This window comes from Pristiophorus japonicus, chromosome 6 (assembly GCF_044704955.1).
Source record: "Pristiophorus japonicus isolate sPriJap1 chromosome 6, sPriJap1.hap1, whole genome shotgun sequence".
Lineage (NCBI taxonomy): Eukaryota > Metazoa > Chordata > Chondrichthyes > Pristiophoridae > Pristiophorus > Pristiophorus japonicus.
In genome coordinates, this window is record NC_091982.1 from 191632371 (window position 1) to 191647576 (window position 15206).

General features: G+C 41.8%; 1 protein-coding gene across 1 annotated transcript in view; it reads left to right on the forward strand.

Annotated features, from left to right (window-relative positions):
• pex5la (peroxisomal biogenesis factor 5-like a) overlaps positions 1-15206 on the forward strand; it is a 302502-nt gene that overhangs the window by 199822 nt on the left and 87474 nt on the right. The window contains exon 7 of the mRNA XM_070883494.1: positions 13015-13110. Within this exon, the coding sequence (XP_070739595.1) occupies positions 13015-13110 (96 nt within the window). The remainder of the gene's footprint in view (positions 1-13014; positions 13111-15206) is intronic.

A 15206-nucleotide genomic window follows, 5' to 3' on the forward strand; every position in this document is an offset into this window, starting at 1 on the left:
ACTCAAGAGAAGTACATTACTAAAATATGTTATATTTGGACCTGTAAAAAAAAAATTGTACAAAGATGTTTACAGGACTTTAGGTCAGAAGAATATGATGTTTTTGACATTTCCATGTTATATAAAAAAATAAAAGACGGATTTTAACTCCAGGCAGAAGTTGTGTGGGCGGGGGTTGAGGTGAATGGTAAACCATTCAGCCCTCTGCACCTTGAGGACCAGGAGATTTTAACTCTTGGGCCACATTTGCTTAGGCCCCATTAGTCTCCTGCACGAACCCAGCAGGAACCATTAGCTGGTCGGCGGACAGAGGCGGGGTTTGGGGCAGCACGAGGCCGAATTGTGAAAGGTACCTGTGTCTCAGCTTGGATTTCAAAACAGAGGATGTGTGTAAATATTGCCCCATAGGCTCTTTAGTGCAATGGAGCCAGTGGAACACTCCATGAAATACAAAGTTTCAGGAATAAAATTTGCATCATGGATGCAGGTCTAAACTAAATGTTCCTTCGAACATAAGAACATAAGAAATAGGAGCAGGAGTAGGTCACTTGGCTTCTCGAGCCTGCTCCGCCATTCAATAAGATCATGGCTGATCTGATCATGGACTCAGCTCCACTTCCCTGCACCCCATAACCCTTTATTCCTTTATCGCTCAAAAATCTGTCTATCTCCTCTTAAATATATTCAATGACCCAGCCTCCACAGCTCTCTGGCTCAGAGAATTCCATAGATTTACAACGTTCAGAGAAGAAATTCCTCTTCATCTCAGTTTTAAATGGGCAGCCCCTTATTCTGCGACTATGTCCGCTCGTTTTAGTTTCCCCTATGAGTGGAAATATCCTCTCTGCATCCACCTTGTCAAGCCCCCTCATTATCTTATATGTTTTGATAAGATCACCTCTCATTCTTCTGAACTCCAATGTGTATAGGCCCAACCTACCTTCATAAGTCAACCCCCTCATCTCCAGAATCAACTTAGTGAACCTTCACTGAACAACCTCCGATGCAAGTATATCGTTCCTTAAATACGGAGACCAAAACTGTACGCAGTAACCTAGGTGTGGCCTCACCAATACCCTGCACAGTTGCAGCAAAACTTCTCTGCTTTTATACTCCATCCCCCTTGCAATAAAGGCCAACATTATATTTGCCTTCCAGATTACTTGCTGTACCTGCATACTAACATTTTGTGTTTCATGCACAAGGACACCCAGGTCCCTCTGAACTGCAGCACTTTGCAATTTTTTTCCATTTAAATTATAATTTGCTTTTCTATTTTTTCTGCCAAAGTGGATAACCTCACATTATACTCCATCTGCCAAATTTTTTGCCCACTCACTTAGCCTGTCTATATCCCTTTGCAGATTTTATGAGTCCTCCTCACAATTTGCTTTCTCACCCATCTTTGTATCATCAGCAAACTTGGCTGCATTACACTCATCCCTTCATCCAAGTCATTAATATAGATTGTAAATAGTTGAGGACCCAGCGCCGATCCCTGCGGCACCCCACTTGTCACCCATTTATCCTGACTCTGTTTTCTGTTAGTTAGCCAATCCTCTATCCATGCTAATATATTACCCTCAAACCCCAACCCCGTGAACTTTTATCCTGTGCAGTAACCTTTTATGTGGCACCTTATCGAATGCCTTCTGGAAATCCAAATACACCACATCTACTGGTTCCCCCTTATCCACCCTGCTCGTTACATCCTCCAGCAAATTTGTCAAACATGATTTCCCTTTCATAAAACCATGCTGACTCGGCTTGATTGAATTATGCTTTTCCAAATGTCCCGCTACTGCTTCCTTAATAATGGACTCTAGCATTTTCCCAACGACACATTAGGCTAACTGGTCTATAGTTTCCTGCTGTTTATCTCCTCCTTTTTTAAATAGGGGCGTTACATTTGCGGTTTTCAAAACCACTGGGATCGCCCAGAATCCAGGGAATTTTGGTATATTACAACCAAAGCATCCATATCTCTGCGGCCACTTCTTTTAAGACCCTAGGATGTAGGGCATCGAAGATCCAAGAGAATTTCATAATGTATTATTATTATTTCAGATTTGGGATTATAATTTCAAATAATCAGATCCAAATCTGCTGAACTATTTGAACTGATTACAGCAACTGTTTCCTTCTATAACTGATTCTCAGTGAATAAATCATTTTGGTAGTTTAGTCTGATCCGATAGTGTCAGGAATGGCTGATGTTAATCATTCTCTGAAATGGTGTGGACACATAGTGGAAATTCTACATGTCATCCAGAGACAATAAAATGGGCCCCGAGCACATTATTCTAGATTACCTTGTACACAAGGGCCAGGATTTCGCCAACAGAGGCAAGTTCGATGCGGGCGGCATTGGTATAGCATAGGAAACCTGCTTCGAAGTGCAACCCACCCTCTCCCTTCAATCTTCCGTGGTTGGTGCTTGTTAATCCCACCTGTGGGTTTCCTGACCAATGAACTGGAAGTAGGTCTGATGACACATCATCAGCCGCTTTCCTTAAAGGGACCATTTCCAATTTCTTTTTGACAGTTCTTCTGTCAGTGTTCTGCAGCAAACACAAACACTGCAGAAAGATGCATGGCTGCACCCAAGCTCTCCCATAACTCCCTCCAGATGCTTATGGAGGGAGTCACAACACGCAGGGCGGTTCTCTTCCATTCCAATGGACGGAAGAGACCTCTCCTGGAGACCATTGCACATTGCACAGGAGGGCACAAGCAGGGATGTCATTTGGAGGAGTTGGCTGCAGTGGTGCAAACCATTCAATGATCTCAGTCGATCACAAAACGTTACTGTAAAGCCACACTCAACCTTATCCTGCTGTGCTACTCATCACATCTCCAACACCCTGCCTTCCCTACTCTACCCCTGCACATCCTTACTCACACCAACTTAGCTTGCACCTTCCCTCATCCCTCCCTCTTTCTCTATCTACATTATCAGTTCCCCATTTCACTAGCCACCCCTCACACTCACCCTCATCCTTGTCCAATCAAACCAACTAACAGCACACAAGGGTAGGTACTTGGGTCCTTTAGCCAATGTTCATGTATAGTTAATGTTGATGTGTTGTCAAACATTGAAATCTTTATTTTCAGCACTTTGCGTTCTTGGACAGATTAGTGGGCACCTTTGGAAGTGGCTTAGTGAGTTAGTGAATAATGAGACATGAGTACCCCCCATGTAAGGGGAAAATGGGAAGGCTTCTCCTCCCACGAGCGGGCCCCCTGATATAGAGGGTCGACACTCGCTCCAACTCGCATAACAGCCCACGGAGTTAGCAGACAGAGACGAATGGCAAGGTATAACTATCTTTTATTACGAATGTCCGGGAACACCTCTCATCACAGCCGCCTGTGAGTGGAGATGCTCCCCGAACAGCAAAATCATACAACCATTCCAAAATCCCCTCCATTCCCTGGTAAGACCTCCCTAGCTCTATAATTGGACTACCTTATCAGTGCTACTTCTCTAATTGGACTACCTTATTAGTGCTACTTTGGATTGACAGGCCAAGACCCTCATGACCACCTTAGGCCGTGACTAGAATGACTTCATTCGGTCAGAATTTGTTGATTCTCCTTGATGCTCGTGAGTCTGCCTCAAGACTCTTCGCAAGGTCTTATCAATGTCTGTTTAGGTTCTCACATCGTATCCTGTCGGAATGTTATTGAATTGATAATTTCTGGAGCCTTGGTACTGGAATGTACAAGGCCAAAGAGAGGCCTTTTACCTCCTTATGGATCGGTGCAGGAACCAGCACTTTAACCCTTGTCCCGCTGGTACCCCTAATGCCAAATTTTTCTCTTACATTTCCCCCCTTTTGGCCCTTGGCTATATGCCAAGCTGGCCATATTTCCCGATAACTATCTCCCTGTAGGCAAGTTCCAGATAGGTCCGTTCACCTGGGTGGCCATCTCCCAAGCTTCGGGACCTCCTGAGACCTTTCCCGCAGTGTTATATAAGGAAAGTCCTTCCTGCAGGACTGCTTAAATTTCCATCCCTTATGGCTTTAATCATAGTGTGTGCCCTACCGTGTCGTTTGCCTGTTTAATTCGTGCACGTTAATCCCATCATGACCATCAGAACCAGGCCCTGTATTACTACAAGTACATGTAATATTATTCTTATCCATGAGTGAATTTGTACATTGAGTCCAAAGTCCCACAGCTTTGAGTACCAGGGCTGACAGCCAGCATTGCGTTAGTGTCTTTTTGTAGGTTTGTCTGTTTCTTCCATCAGCTGGATATAGTGTCGTCTTTGGTTTTGGATTCATTGCACCAATCATTCCTCACTTAATTCGGGTATTTGTTTTTCTTGCGGTTCCCATACCGCCTTCTTGTACCCTTCCCGGAAGGTATCCGTGACCAATCCGTGGATAATTTCCATTGTCTCGGGATGTATGTGGTATCCATTTATGTCTATTTTTCCCAAAGGCCTGAAACAGAAGATAGGGTTGGTGATGACACAGGGGGTGACTCCTCCCCTGGTCTTAATCGTCGGGTTGGCTGCTCCTGTGCTCACGCACCAATCTCCATTCCCTTGTGGAGCAGCGATTGTTTCAGAATCGTGTTCGAGAGAAGTGATACTCAGCATGCATCCGTTTGTTTGGTGGAATCTGCAATCGTCATTCGTGGCGTACTTCGACATAAAATCACTTGATTATTTTTATAGCAATCGGTTATGTCAATGCCTTTCGTACTAATTTTAATCACCCGTCTGGCAGGCTGATGGTAACACAACCGAGTTTGGTTTCTTACTTCACCGATATTATCGATCTGATATAAGGGGTCTCCCTGTGTCACATCATACTGTGGTATGGACAACTCAAATCCGATCATATTCACCCGCCCAGTAATACATCTGAATTTTGGCACCCATGCGTGACTATTCCTTCGTACCTCGCACGTGTTATTCATTTTTTTTAATCTAGAGTCCAATTGTTAAGTATGCTGTTCGGGATCCAATCTGGTATGTCCCCATTCTGGAGTTGCTCCAAGTTATGTTGTACTTCACTTAATATCCAGGCCCCATACCTGGAGCAAACTATCTCAGCTTGTAATCGTTTACTTATGTCGTTCCCCATTACGAGGATCAAATTTATTGTCTTGGCATGCTTCTGTAATGTATGGGCCACCTGTAACAGTTCTCCTTCCACGCCATCTCTCAACTGCGCTTGTAGGGCTTGGTTATCCCTCCCCAGTAAACCCCTCAAGATTTACGTTAAGTTGTTAACCCTGTCGTCTATTGCATACAGGTCTATCGTCGTAACCCCCTGCCACATAACCTGTGCCTAGTGTTTCCAGTATTCCCCTTTTTCTTTGTCCTTGTCCTGTTCCCTCTCTACCACAGAAAGTTGTTGAGGCCAATTCACTAAATATATTCAAAAAGGAGTTAGATGAAGTCCTTACTACTAGGGGAATCAAGGGGTATGGTGAGAAAGCAGGAATGGGGTACTGAAGTTGCATGTTCAGCCATGAACTCATTGAATGGCGGTGCAGGCTAGAAGGGCCGAATGGCCTACTCCTGCACCTATTTTTTATGTTTCTATGTTTCTATTAAATCTCAGGGTAGTGGATTCCGGGCCTTCGAGGATCCGTTGTGTCAGATTCTGGTATAGACTTATAGTTTCATTCCCACAGAAGTTAGGAAGAATGAGTAGTCGCTGACGCACCCCAAATTATATCCTTTCTTTAGATTCTTTCATTACTAGGCCCCCTTTGTCTCCAGTCTTTATGGACGGGCTTATGGAGGGACTTGCGTGATTATGCTGGGAAGAGTTGTTGTCCCCAGGGTGGTTGTCGGGGCAGCGGTAGGGCTTCCTTTGGGCGTGTTTGGTGCCCCAGCCGGACCTTTATTTCGGGTCCACTACATTGTCATCTTTCCTCCACACTCCATTCTGTTCCCACCCTTCTGTTTCTTGCGGGGTGGATTTGGCGGCTTGTTTTCCAGCTTCGTCCGCCCAGGCATGAACTTCTAGAACTGAAATTCCATCCAGTTGGATTCTGCGCCCTTCCCCTTTTGGTCCTATGAACTTGCTCCTATCCTCGGAATCTACTGATGCCCATGGCATCGGCAGCCTGCTGCATTACAACCTTACTTAATACACTATACATAGCCATGCGTTAAAATAAGTTCTGTCCTTGCTCCAGTCCTTGGCTGCTGGGATGCATATTTCAGCAGTTAAATTAAACAAAGCTAGTTCATGTAGTTGTGTCTTTCCTGCGTGTGCTATATGTCTCGTATTATCCAGTGCTTGCGCGGGCCTTAAGGTTCCCAGTATCCTGAGTCCCTACAATCGAAGTAATCGCTGCGGTCCCATCTCGGTGAGTGTTTTATCTGCAAATTTTAAACAGATAGCCTGGTCATCACCCGGTGTTAGGTTCTGGTCTACTCATCTTTTATCCATGCATGTCGAGGTCACTCTGTGAAATCGGAGGTAAGGGTTAGGTTGGGTTTGTGGACTACACTTACCCACCGTGGGGTACATTTGTTCTATTGCCATAGGTGATGGTGCTATGGCTGCGCACTGCACTATTCGTCTGGTCCCATTTAAAAAAAAATCTCTTCCAACTTATTTATCTTAGCTTTTAACTCTTGAATTAATTTTGTTTGAGTATCTTTCTTTTATTTGTATCAGGCGAGTATTATTACATAGGCTAGTTCTGTTTTATTTTTATTCTGACTATCCCACCATTTCCTCTATCTGTCAGGTGAGTCTTTTTTATTCTATTAAGAAATCCAAATTAATAATGTCCAGTATAAAACAGCTGTCAATGGAAAGGGTTAACTCCTTTACAGGTTTGTAAGAAAGCCTGATGTCATTACGTGACTTTGCGTAATCATCTGAAAATTTTTTTTTTTAAGTCTTTGTGCCTTCAAAACTTGCTTAGACATTAGGAATCCGTTAAAACAGCAGAAATCATTAGTAAAGCCGTCATAATAAAAGTATTCTCATCAGGAGAGATGGCATTTTAGATTAAATTCCAATTTTTTCTTAACTTCTAATTCAAGTACTTGCCAAAGATTTTTTTTTTAATTGATTTAAAACGCGATCACACATTTTTAATAGCTATTTTGTTTACTGAAATCCAATTTTCACACAAGCTGTATACATTCCAACATTTCGGGGGTTTTTTACGGTCCCGTTCACTGGGCAAATCTTGTGTTTTATTTCTCTATCAGCACAAAATCTAAAGTTCAGTGCCAGTTCCATTTTCTATAAGAATTTTAAAATTCAGTAAGATTCTCTAATTCTCAGTTTTTTTCTTTCTGTGCTGAGTTTGCATACTTAGATCTTTTCTCCTCGTTATATTCAAAACCCTCCTGCTTGTTTAGACTGTTCGGGACTTTTCTTGATAAACAACGTCCATTTTGGAAATCTTTCAAACTGCAGTGAAACTTTCTCGTAATTTAAAATCATTATCAATGGAGAGTGTCTTTTACATCTTCAAATTCTTTTTTTTCAATTAAACCAATATCTTTCTCACAGCCGATATCAACTAGTATTTAGTAAGTTATGTCTTTTTCCATCGCAAACACCCCTTTTTTTTCAAGCACCTATTTAGTACGTTACGTCTTTTTTTTTCAGATCTCCTTTCTTCAAATTAGGTTTTGCATTTTACACGGAGGGCTCGTGTCTCCATAAATTTTTTAATTTAAAATCATCAGACAATCGAAGACACTTTTCCTTTCAAATTTGTTCAATTTGTTTACTTTCAAAGTTGCGTCTTTATCTTTTTTCTTTTCTCCATAACCAGAACGGAGTCTAGCACGTAGGCTTTGAGGGCTGCTTTTCGTTATCTCAAATGTTCCAGTTTCAACGTCGTTACAATGTCCAATTTTCTAAACTGCTAAAGCTTGCCGTTTTAAAATTTTTTCAAAAGTCCCTTTTACAACCTTCGCAGATAGCTCTCCACTCGCCCAGGTGTTTGACCTGATCCCTGAAGGTATTTCTAGATTGTTTCCAAACCTTTTAGTTTGATTCCTCCTTTTTTTTTTAAAAGAGATCAGATTTAATTTAATATTTTTTTTAGTTTGAATCCATCTCAGCATTTTGCTGTGCCTTCTCTTAATATCTCAAAATCCCACTTCAAATTTAAAACTCTTTTTTACTGAGCTAGAAGCTTTTGCGTCAAGGTTTTCCACAAAGGAAAATGGGAGCGTACTTCCCCAGCCCACAGTCTCGAGAGACCCTCGCAGGCTTTTTTTAAAAGGCATTCTTTATCTCATTCCCAGACTAAATTTATGGCTTTCAACCCAATGTAATCAATGATTGCGTGTTTTCTGTCGATAAGTAAGTGAGCGTGTCAAATAAATTCATTTTTTTTTAAAACCACCGGGACCATGTATTTTTTAATCTTTTGCTCAACAAACCTATCCTTTGTGCATTTCCTAGCTCTGTAACTTATCATCCGAATAAATCATCTGAATAAATCCACACCTGCGTTTCTAACTTAAAATGTCTTAAATGTCCCACATACAGGACAACACTACAAAGGGTTAAAACAAACTTTTACTCTGTCTGAAAAAGTGGGTGGAGCTAAAATAAACAGACAGCTGCACTATTTTTTCAAACAGGCTTTCAGAAACATGAAAAATTCATTTCGCAGTCAAAAAATCACACAAGGACTCTCACTCAACGACAGACATTCACAAAAGTCTCTCTTCATTCAACAAAGCTTATTAATTGTTTGGCCGGCTCTATTTTTGGATCCATATGTCACTTAAGATAGTCACTATCAGCTTTTTTATGGCATTATGTAGTTACGCAAGTTACAATTAATGATTGGTTTTATTCGCCTTTTTAATAGCCGTGTTGCCCATCATCTTCGGGGCTATCTTGGACACTCCCTTTAATTCGTGTTCAGTATGCAGGACATTATTTATATCTATATGTCTTCCCTTGGTGCCGTACACTCGTACTGCCATGCTTTGGGTCAATATATCCCGTCACTGCGGGGACGTCGTCTCCATGTCCTCACTCTCTCGTCCCTGCACCATGCGCTCGTACCGCTTCGGGTCAATAGACCTTCCTCTATATCTTCCCTTGCGTCGTAGCCTCGCACTGCAGTGCTACCTCCACGCGTGCATTTTAGGATGCACATTTTGACCCCCTTCTACCCCTAGATCGTCCCTGTCCTCCGTCTCCGTCCCTCCTGGACTTGCTACAAATGGTTCTTTGTACAGATGTCCTTCCCTTGAGGTTTACAATGACACAGCTCTAACTTGAAGGTGGTAAATTAAAACATACTCACCCCAACAGCTGGGTCATTGTTCCATTCGGGAAGTCCGTACCCTGCTCGCTGCGCCAAATGTAAGGGGAAAATGGGAAGGCTTCTCCTCCCACGAGCGGGCCCCCTGATATAGAGGGTCAACGCTCACCCCAACCCGCGTAACTGCCCCCGGAGTTAGCAGACAGAGACGAATGGCAAAGTATAATGATCTTTTATTACGAACGTCCGGGAACACCTCTCATCATAGCCGCCTGTGAGTGGAGATGCTCCCCGAACAGCACAATCATACAACTTTTATACATTTCAAAACCCCTCCGTTCCCTGGTAAGACCTCCCTAGATCTCTAATTGGACTACCTTATCAGTGCTACTTCTCTAATTGGACTACCTTATTAGTGCTACTTTGGCCTCGTGACCACCTTAGGCCGTGACTAGAATGACTTCATTAGGTCAGAATTTGTTGATTCTCCTTGATGCCCGTGAGTCTGCCTCAAGATTCTTCGCAAGGTCTTATCAATGTCTGTTTAGGTTCTCACATAGTATTTTGTCGGAATATTATTGAATTGATAACTTCTGGAGCCTTGGTACTGGAATGTACAAGGCCAAAGAGAGGCTTTTTACCTCCTTATGGGTCTGTGCAGGAACCAGCACTTTAACCCTTGTCCCGCTGGTACCCCTAATGCCAAATGTTTTTCTTATACCCCACAATGGTGATGAGTGTGAAAGGAATGGATTGGACATTGCAGGGATGCTTTATGGTGCTGGTGCCAACCTGGCACATCATGTGGCAGTCAGGATGTACAGCGTGAAGTGAAGTAAATGTGGCCATGGTGAGGCCATCACTGGCCTCCCGGGCAGTAATGTGGTCGGGTGCTGATGTCCTGTGTACTGTGCAGCATCAGGTGATTGCAGAGAAGGTTGGTGTTGTTGGTAGTGAGCCTGGTCTGTTCATTGATGTTGGTGTTGGGGCTGATCATGGTGGGATTCTAAGGTTCAAGGAGAGATATTTTCAAGGGCATCGATGCAGCTGGAATAGATTGCTGATGAGGTTGAGATGACAGAACCACCCTGTCAGCAGTGAGAGGTTGCTCCAAAGAGGTGTCAGTGATTAGAAAGTTCCAAAATGCATACATCTCAAAAGTCTTTTCCAAAACCTGAAGGATTCAAGATTCTGACATTGGAAAGTGAACAGCTGTGAAATGGTAGCTTTTATACCACTTCTGCAGCTGTCAACTAGCCAAAGCAATAAAGAGTCACTGAGAACCCGACACATTTAACTGGCGTGTTCTCTGAGGCACGGCAAACCCGTCAAAACATTGGTAAAATTGTAAGTGCCTGCTTTTAAACTTCTTAACTAGCACTCAAGTACTTTTTAATGATGTTAATTACCTATCCCGTCATTTGCTGTCGAGTCTGCTATCCGAACGCAGATGTGACAGGTCAGAAACTCACACACAGGCGGGTTCAGAGCGAGACTCCGACCCGTTGTCAATCAGGGCCATTTTGACAGCATGCCCTTTAAAATTGTACCATCTGGTTTATATTGCCTCTCCTCATTCTTCGTACCAAAATTAATCACTTCACACTTCTCTGCGTTAAGTTTCATCTGCCATGTGTCTGCCCAGTTTAGCAGTTTGTCTATGTCCTCCTGAAGTATGTTACTAACCTCCTCACTGTTTACTACATTTCTGAGTTTTGAATCATCTGTAAACTCTAAAATTATGACCTGTATATCCAAGTCCAGGTTATTAATATACATCAAAAGAGGAGTGGTCTTAATACCGAACCTTGAGCGCTTCTAAAGTCAGATTTGCAGACAGCATAAAGGACTTCCCATTGATTCAGATTTTGCACCACTTTCCTATGTACACTTTTATAGGTCGACACAGCACAAGCTTGCCTATTCCTTTTGCAGAACTTATCAATGCACTTCCATATGCTCTACAGCTTTTTATTTTTGTAACTGACAGGAAAGTCTATCACTAAAAAATTTTAATATAATTTTATAAATGATTGATCACTTTACTTTCTTCCCTTTTTAATTGTCTATATTCCTTTTAATGCTTTTCTTCCCCTTTCTGCTATGACAATAGAACTAAGCCACAATTTTGTGTATTTTAAGTACTTGCTACAATATTCATCTCAAAAGCAATCTTGAATACAAGCTTATGACCAGATATTGCTTTACAATAAAATAATTTAAATTCTGTTTTATTACATGGCATTTAAAAATGTTCACCATTTCTTAGGATCCCTGTTCAGAATTAGGACTCTTTTTCTGTGAAAAACAAAACCGAAAGACCTTGCCCATGACATTAAGAGATTATGCTGAGAGTGCAGTGAGATTTAAGTTTGTTGTAACTTAATATATCCATGACTGTTATTGATCATTTATATTATTAGGGAAAAGCTGAAGTAGTGGATCTAGAAAATTATGAAGAGCGATATTAGCACTGAAGATGTAAGATTTATTTCCTAGAGGGTCTGGGGACATACCCCCTCCAGGAAGTTGATGTTTGGCACTTTTTTTGGAGTACTTTCCAGTAATCAGATACTGGATAACAATTAGGGGTAGGAACACTGGCCATTTTAACTCCCTTTCCTCGAACATGGAAACTGAGACTAAATATAGCATTTCCACCCTGGCAAACATGACAGGGTAGAATTGGAAGACCATTCCAATTACTAGTCTAAGTGCTTCCTGACATCAATTTTGAACTTGCCTTTTACCATTTTCTGCAGTTGTGATTTAACTTGAACTGGTGGTTGGGATTAACCTGTTTTGTTTCACAAGATCTTATAGGGGTTATTTTGGTGAAAGGGTGAAAACAGGCGATAATGGGTGGCGTGCTAATAAAACACCCCTGTTTGAAAGACTTTTAGCCTGCAATTTTAGGGCTTAATTGTTGATTACCATGATTTAAATTTGCCCGGAGGCACTAAAACAGATACCTGCAGGTTTACTACTCATGCGCTGATTAGAAGCAATTTTCCTGGAGCGGTATATGTAGCCTTCATGCACCCACTTCTACTGAAGGTGTGGCATGCACTGGCTGAGACAAAACAGAACATTTCAGGATGGCTCAGGGACCTCGTGAGAGGGTGCACAGGTTCTCGGATGCGGCACTGGAGATCCTGGTTGAGGTGGTCCAGAGGAGAAGGGATGTCCTGTACCTACCCTACAGTATATCTCTCCTCCAGCAGCTGATGCTGGTTTACCTGGCCTCATGTCCTCCTCCAGACCAAGGGGGACCCCGAGCAAGATGGCAATGACCAAGCACTCCCTTTCTTCTGATGACTCCTATAAGGTCTCCAATAAGGTACAGTAGCACAGCACTTACTCTCTTTAGGTGAAGTCCTCAGAGAATTTTCAGAATAAATAGTGATAAAATGTTGAAGTTTTGACAAAGTGTCTCGTAAAGTCCCCCGATGTATCTCAAAAGTCCTCTTCAAACCTCCAGCAGCAATTGAACAATGAAAGCTGAGCATAGCTTTAATTAGTGCTCAAAATCCTCAGCAATGACTTCTTTACTCCAATTCAGCTGGTCGCTGTCAGGAGAGGTCGTTAATTGAAGATCTAGCCATCAAAATGCCGTGCAATCTCTTTAATGAGTGCTAGCCAGACCCTTAATGATCTTATTGCTTCCAACAGTCCACTTAAATATTGAGCTAATTTTAAAAAGTAAGAATTCCCACGTCTTTTTAGTTGGAGCTGTTTTCATTATAATATAAATTATCATTCTGTGTCTCTGTTACTTTCCAGACTCTAATAACAAAGGAACAGCGCTGGGGAAGTATGTTACTCACCCGGAACCAGTCAACAGAGGAAGAGTTTGAAAGAGCAAAGGCAGCAGTTGAGGTCTCTGAATTTTTCCACTTTTTTCCTGAGATTAGAATACAGAACATGATCAGACAGATTTTTGCAGCTTGTAAATTAAGACGACCCTTTAAAAACATAAGAACATAAAAAATAGGAGCAGGAGTAGGCCATTTGTCCCCTCGAGCCTGTTCCATCATTTAATAAGATCATGGTTGATCTGATCATGGACTCAGCTCCACTTCCCTGCTCACTCTCCATAACCCTTTATTCCCTCATCACTCAAAAATCTGTCTATCTCTGCCTTAAATATATTCAATGACCCAACCTCCACAGCTCTCTGGGGAAGAGAATGCCATAGATTTACAACTCTCAGAGTAGAAATTCCTTCTCATCTCAGTTTTAAATGGGTAGCCACTTATTCTGAGACTATGTCCCCGAGTTTTAATTTCTTCTATGAGTGGAAATAGCCTCTCTGCATCCATCTTGTCGAGCCCTCATTATCTTATATGTTTTGATAAGATCACCTCTCATTCCTCTGAACTCCAATGAGTATAGACCCAACCTACTCAACCTATCTTCATAAGTCAACCCCTTCATCACCGGAAACAAACTAGTGAACCTTCTCTGAACAGCCTCCAATGCAAGTATATCCTTCTTTAAATACGGAGACCAAAACTGTATGCAGTACTCTAGGTGTGGCCTCACCAATACCCTGTGCAGTTGGAGCAGGACTTCTCTGCTTTTATACTCTATCCCCCTTGCAATAAAGGCCAACATTACATTTGTCTTCCTGATTACTTGCTGTACTGCATACTAACTTTTTGTGTTTGATGTACAAGGACCACCAGGTCCCTCTGTACTGCAGCACTTTGCAATTTTTCTCCATTTAAATTATAATTTGCTTTTCTATTTTTTCTGCCAAAGTGGATAACCTCACATTTTCCCACATTATACTCCATCTGCCAAATGTTTGCCCACTCACTTAGCCTGTCTTTATCCCTTTGCAGATTTTGTGTGTCCTCCTCACAATTTGCTTTCCCACCCATTTTTGTATCATCAGCAAACTTGGCTACATTACACCCGGTCCCTTCATCCAAGTCATTAATATATATTGTAAATAGTTGTGGACTCAGCACCAATCTCTGCGGCACCCCACTGGTTACTGTTTGCCAACTGGAAAATGATCCATTTATCCAGACTCTCTGTTCTCTATTTGTTAGCCAATCCTCTATCCATGCAAATGTATTACCCCAAACTCTGTGAACTTTTATCTTGTGCAGTAATCTTTTATGTGACACCTTATCGAATGTCTTCTGGAAATCCATTTACACCACATCCACTGGTTCCCCCTTATCCACCCTGCTTGTTACATCCTCAAAGAACTCCTGTTGGGTTCCACAGAACATATTTCAACTGCAAACCATATACACTTTCAATGTGCAGTAGTCTTTTAAATAATTCCCGTTGGATATTGTCCTTACTCATTCCGGCTAAGCTCCAAATATGCTATCCTGCAAATTCTTCCTTCTTCCTAGATCATGATTCATTCCAGTCTTCTACATTAACTCAGTCGTTCACAGAACCTCAAAACTACAGGTGCCCTAACCTCCCTCATTCTTTTCTTCCTCCTTTTCACTTTATTAGCTGCAAATTTGATGTTATGCAATAACTTTAGGAATAGAATATGAATCTATATCATAGTCAAATTTAGTTCATCTCTTTTATTCTTTGCAACCTCTATTAGGGACCTGCAATATAAGCCTTAGCCTTCATCTTCATTTCTCACTAAGACCTGAATTAGTGTGGATTGAAAAGTTTCTAAGCAATGTAGTATAGTTTCCTTTTATATGTTAAATAGCAATGAGTGGGTAAGACGCTTGGTCTTTTTCAATTGAAAACCACATCAATAATTAACCCAGTTTTTCACACCACTTAAATCTTGCTTGAACTGGTGCATATATTTCACTATGGTTATAATGACCAAAAATTGTTCTGAGCCATACCATCAAAAAGCAGAATCAGATCATTTAAATATCAATAAAATGAGAACCGATGAAACATCTCCATAAAGACTCCGATACAGGTTCAAAACTGGGCATCCATGAGGCACTGTGGGCCACCAGCAATAGCAGAAT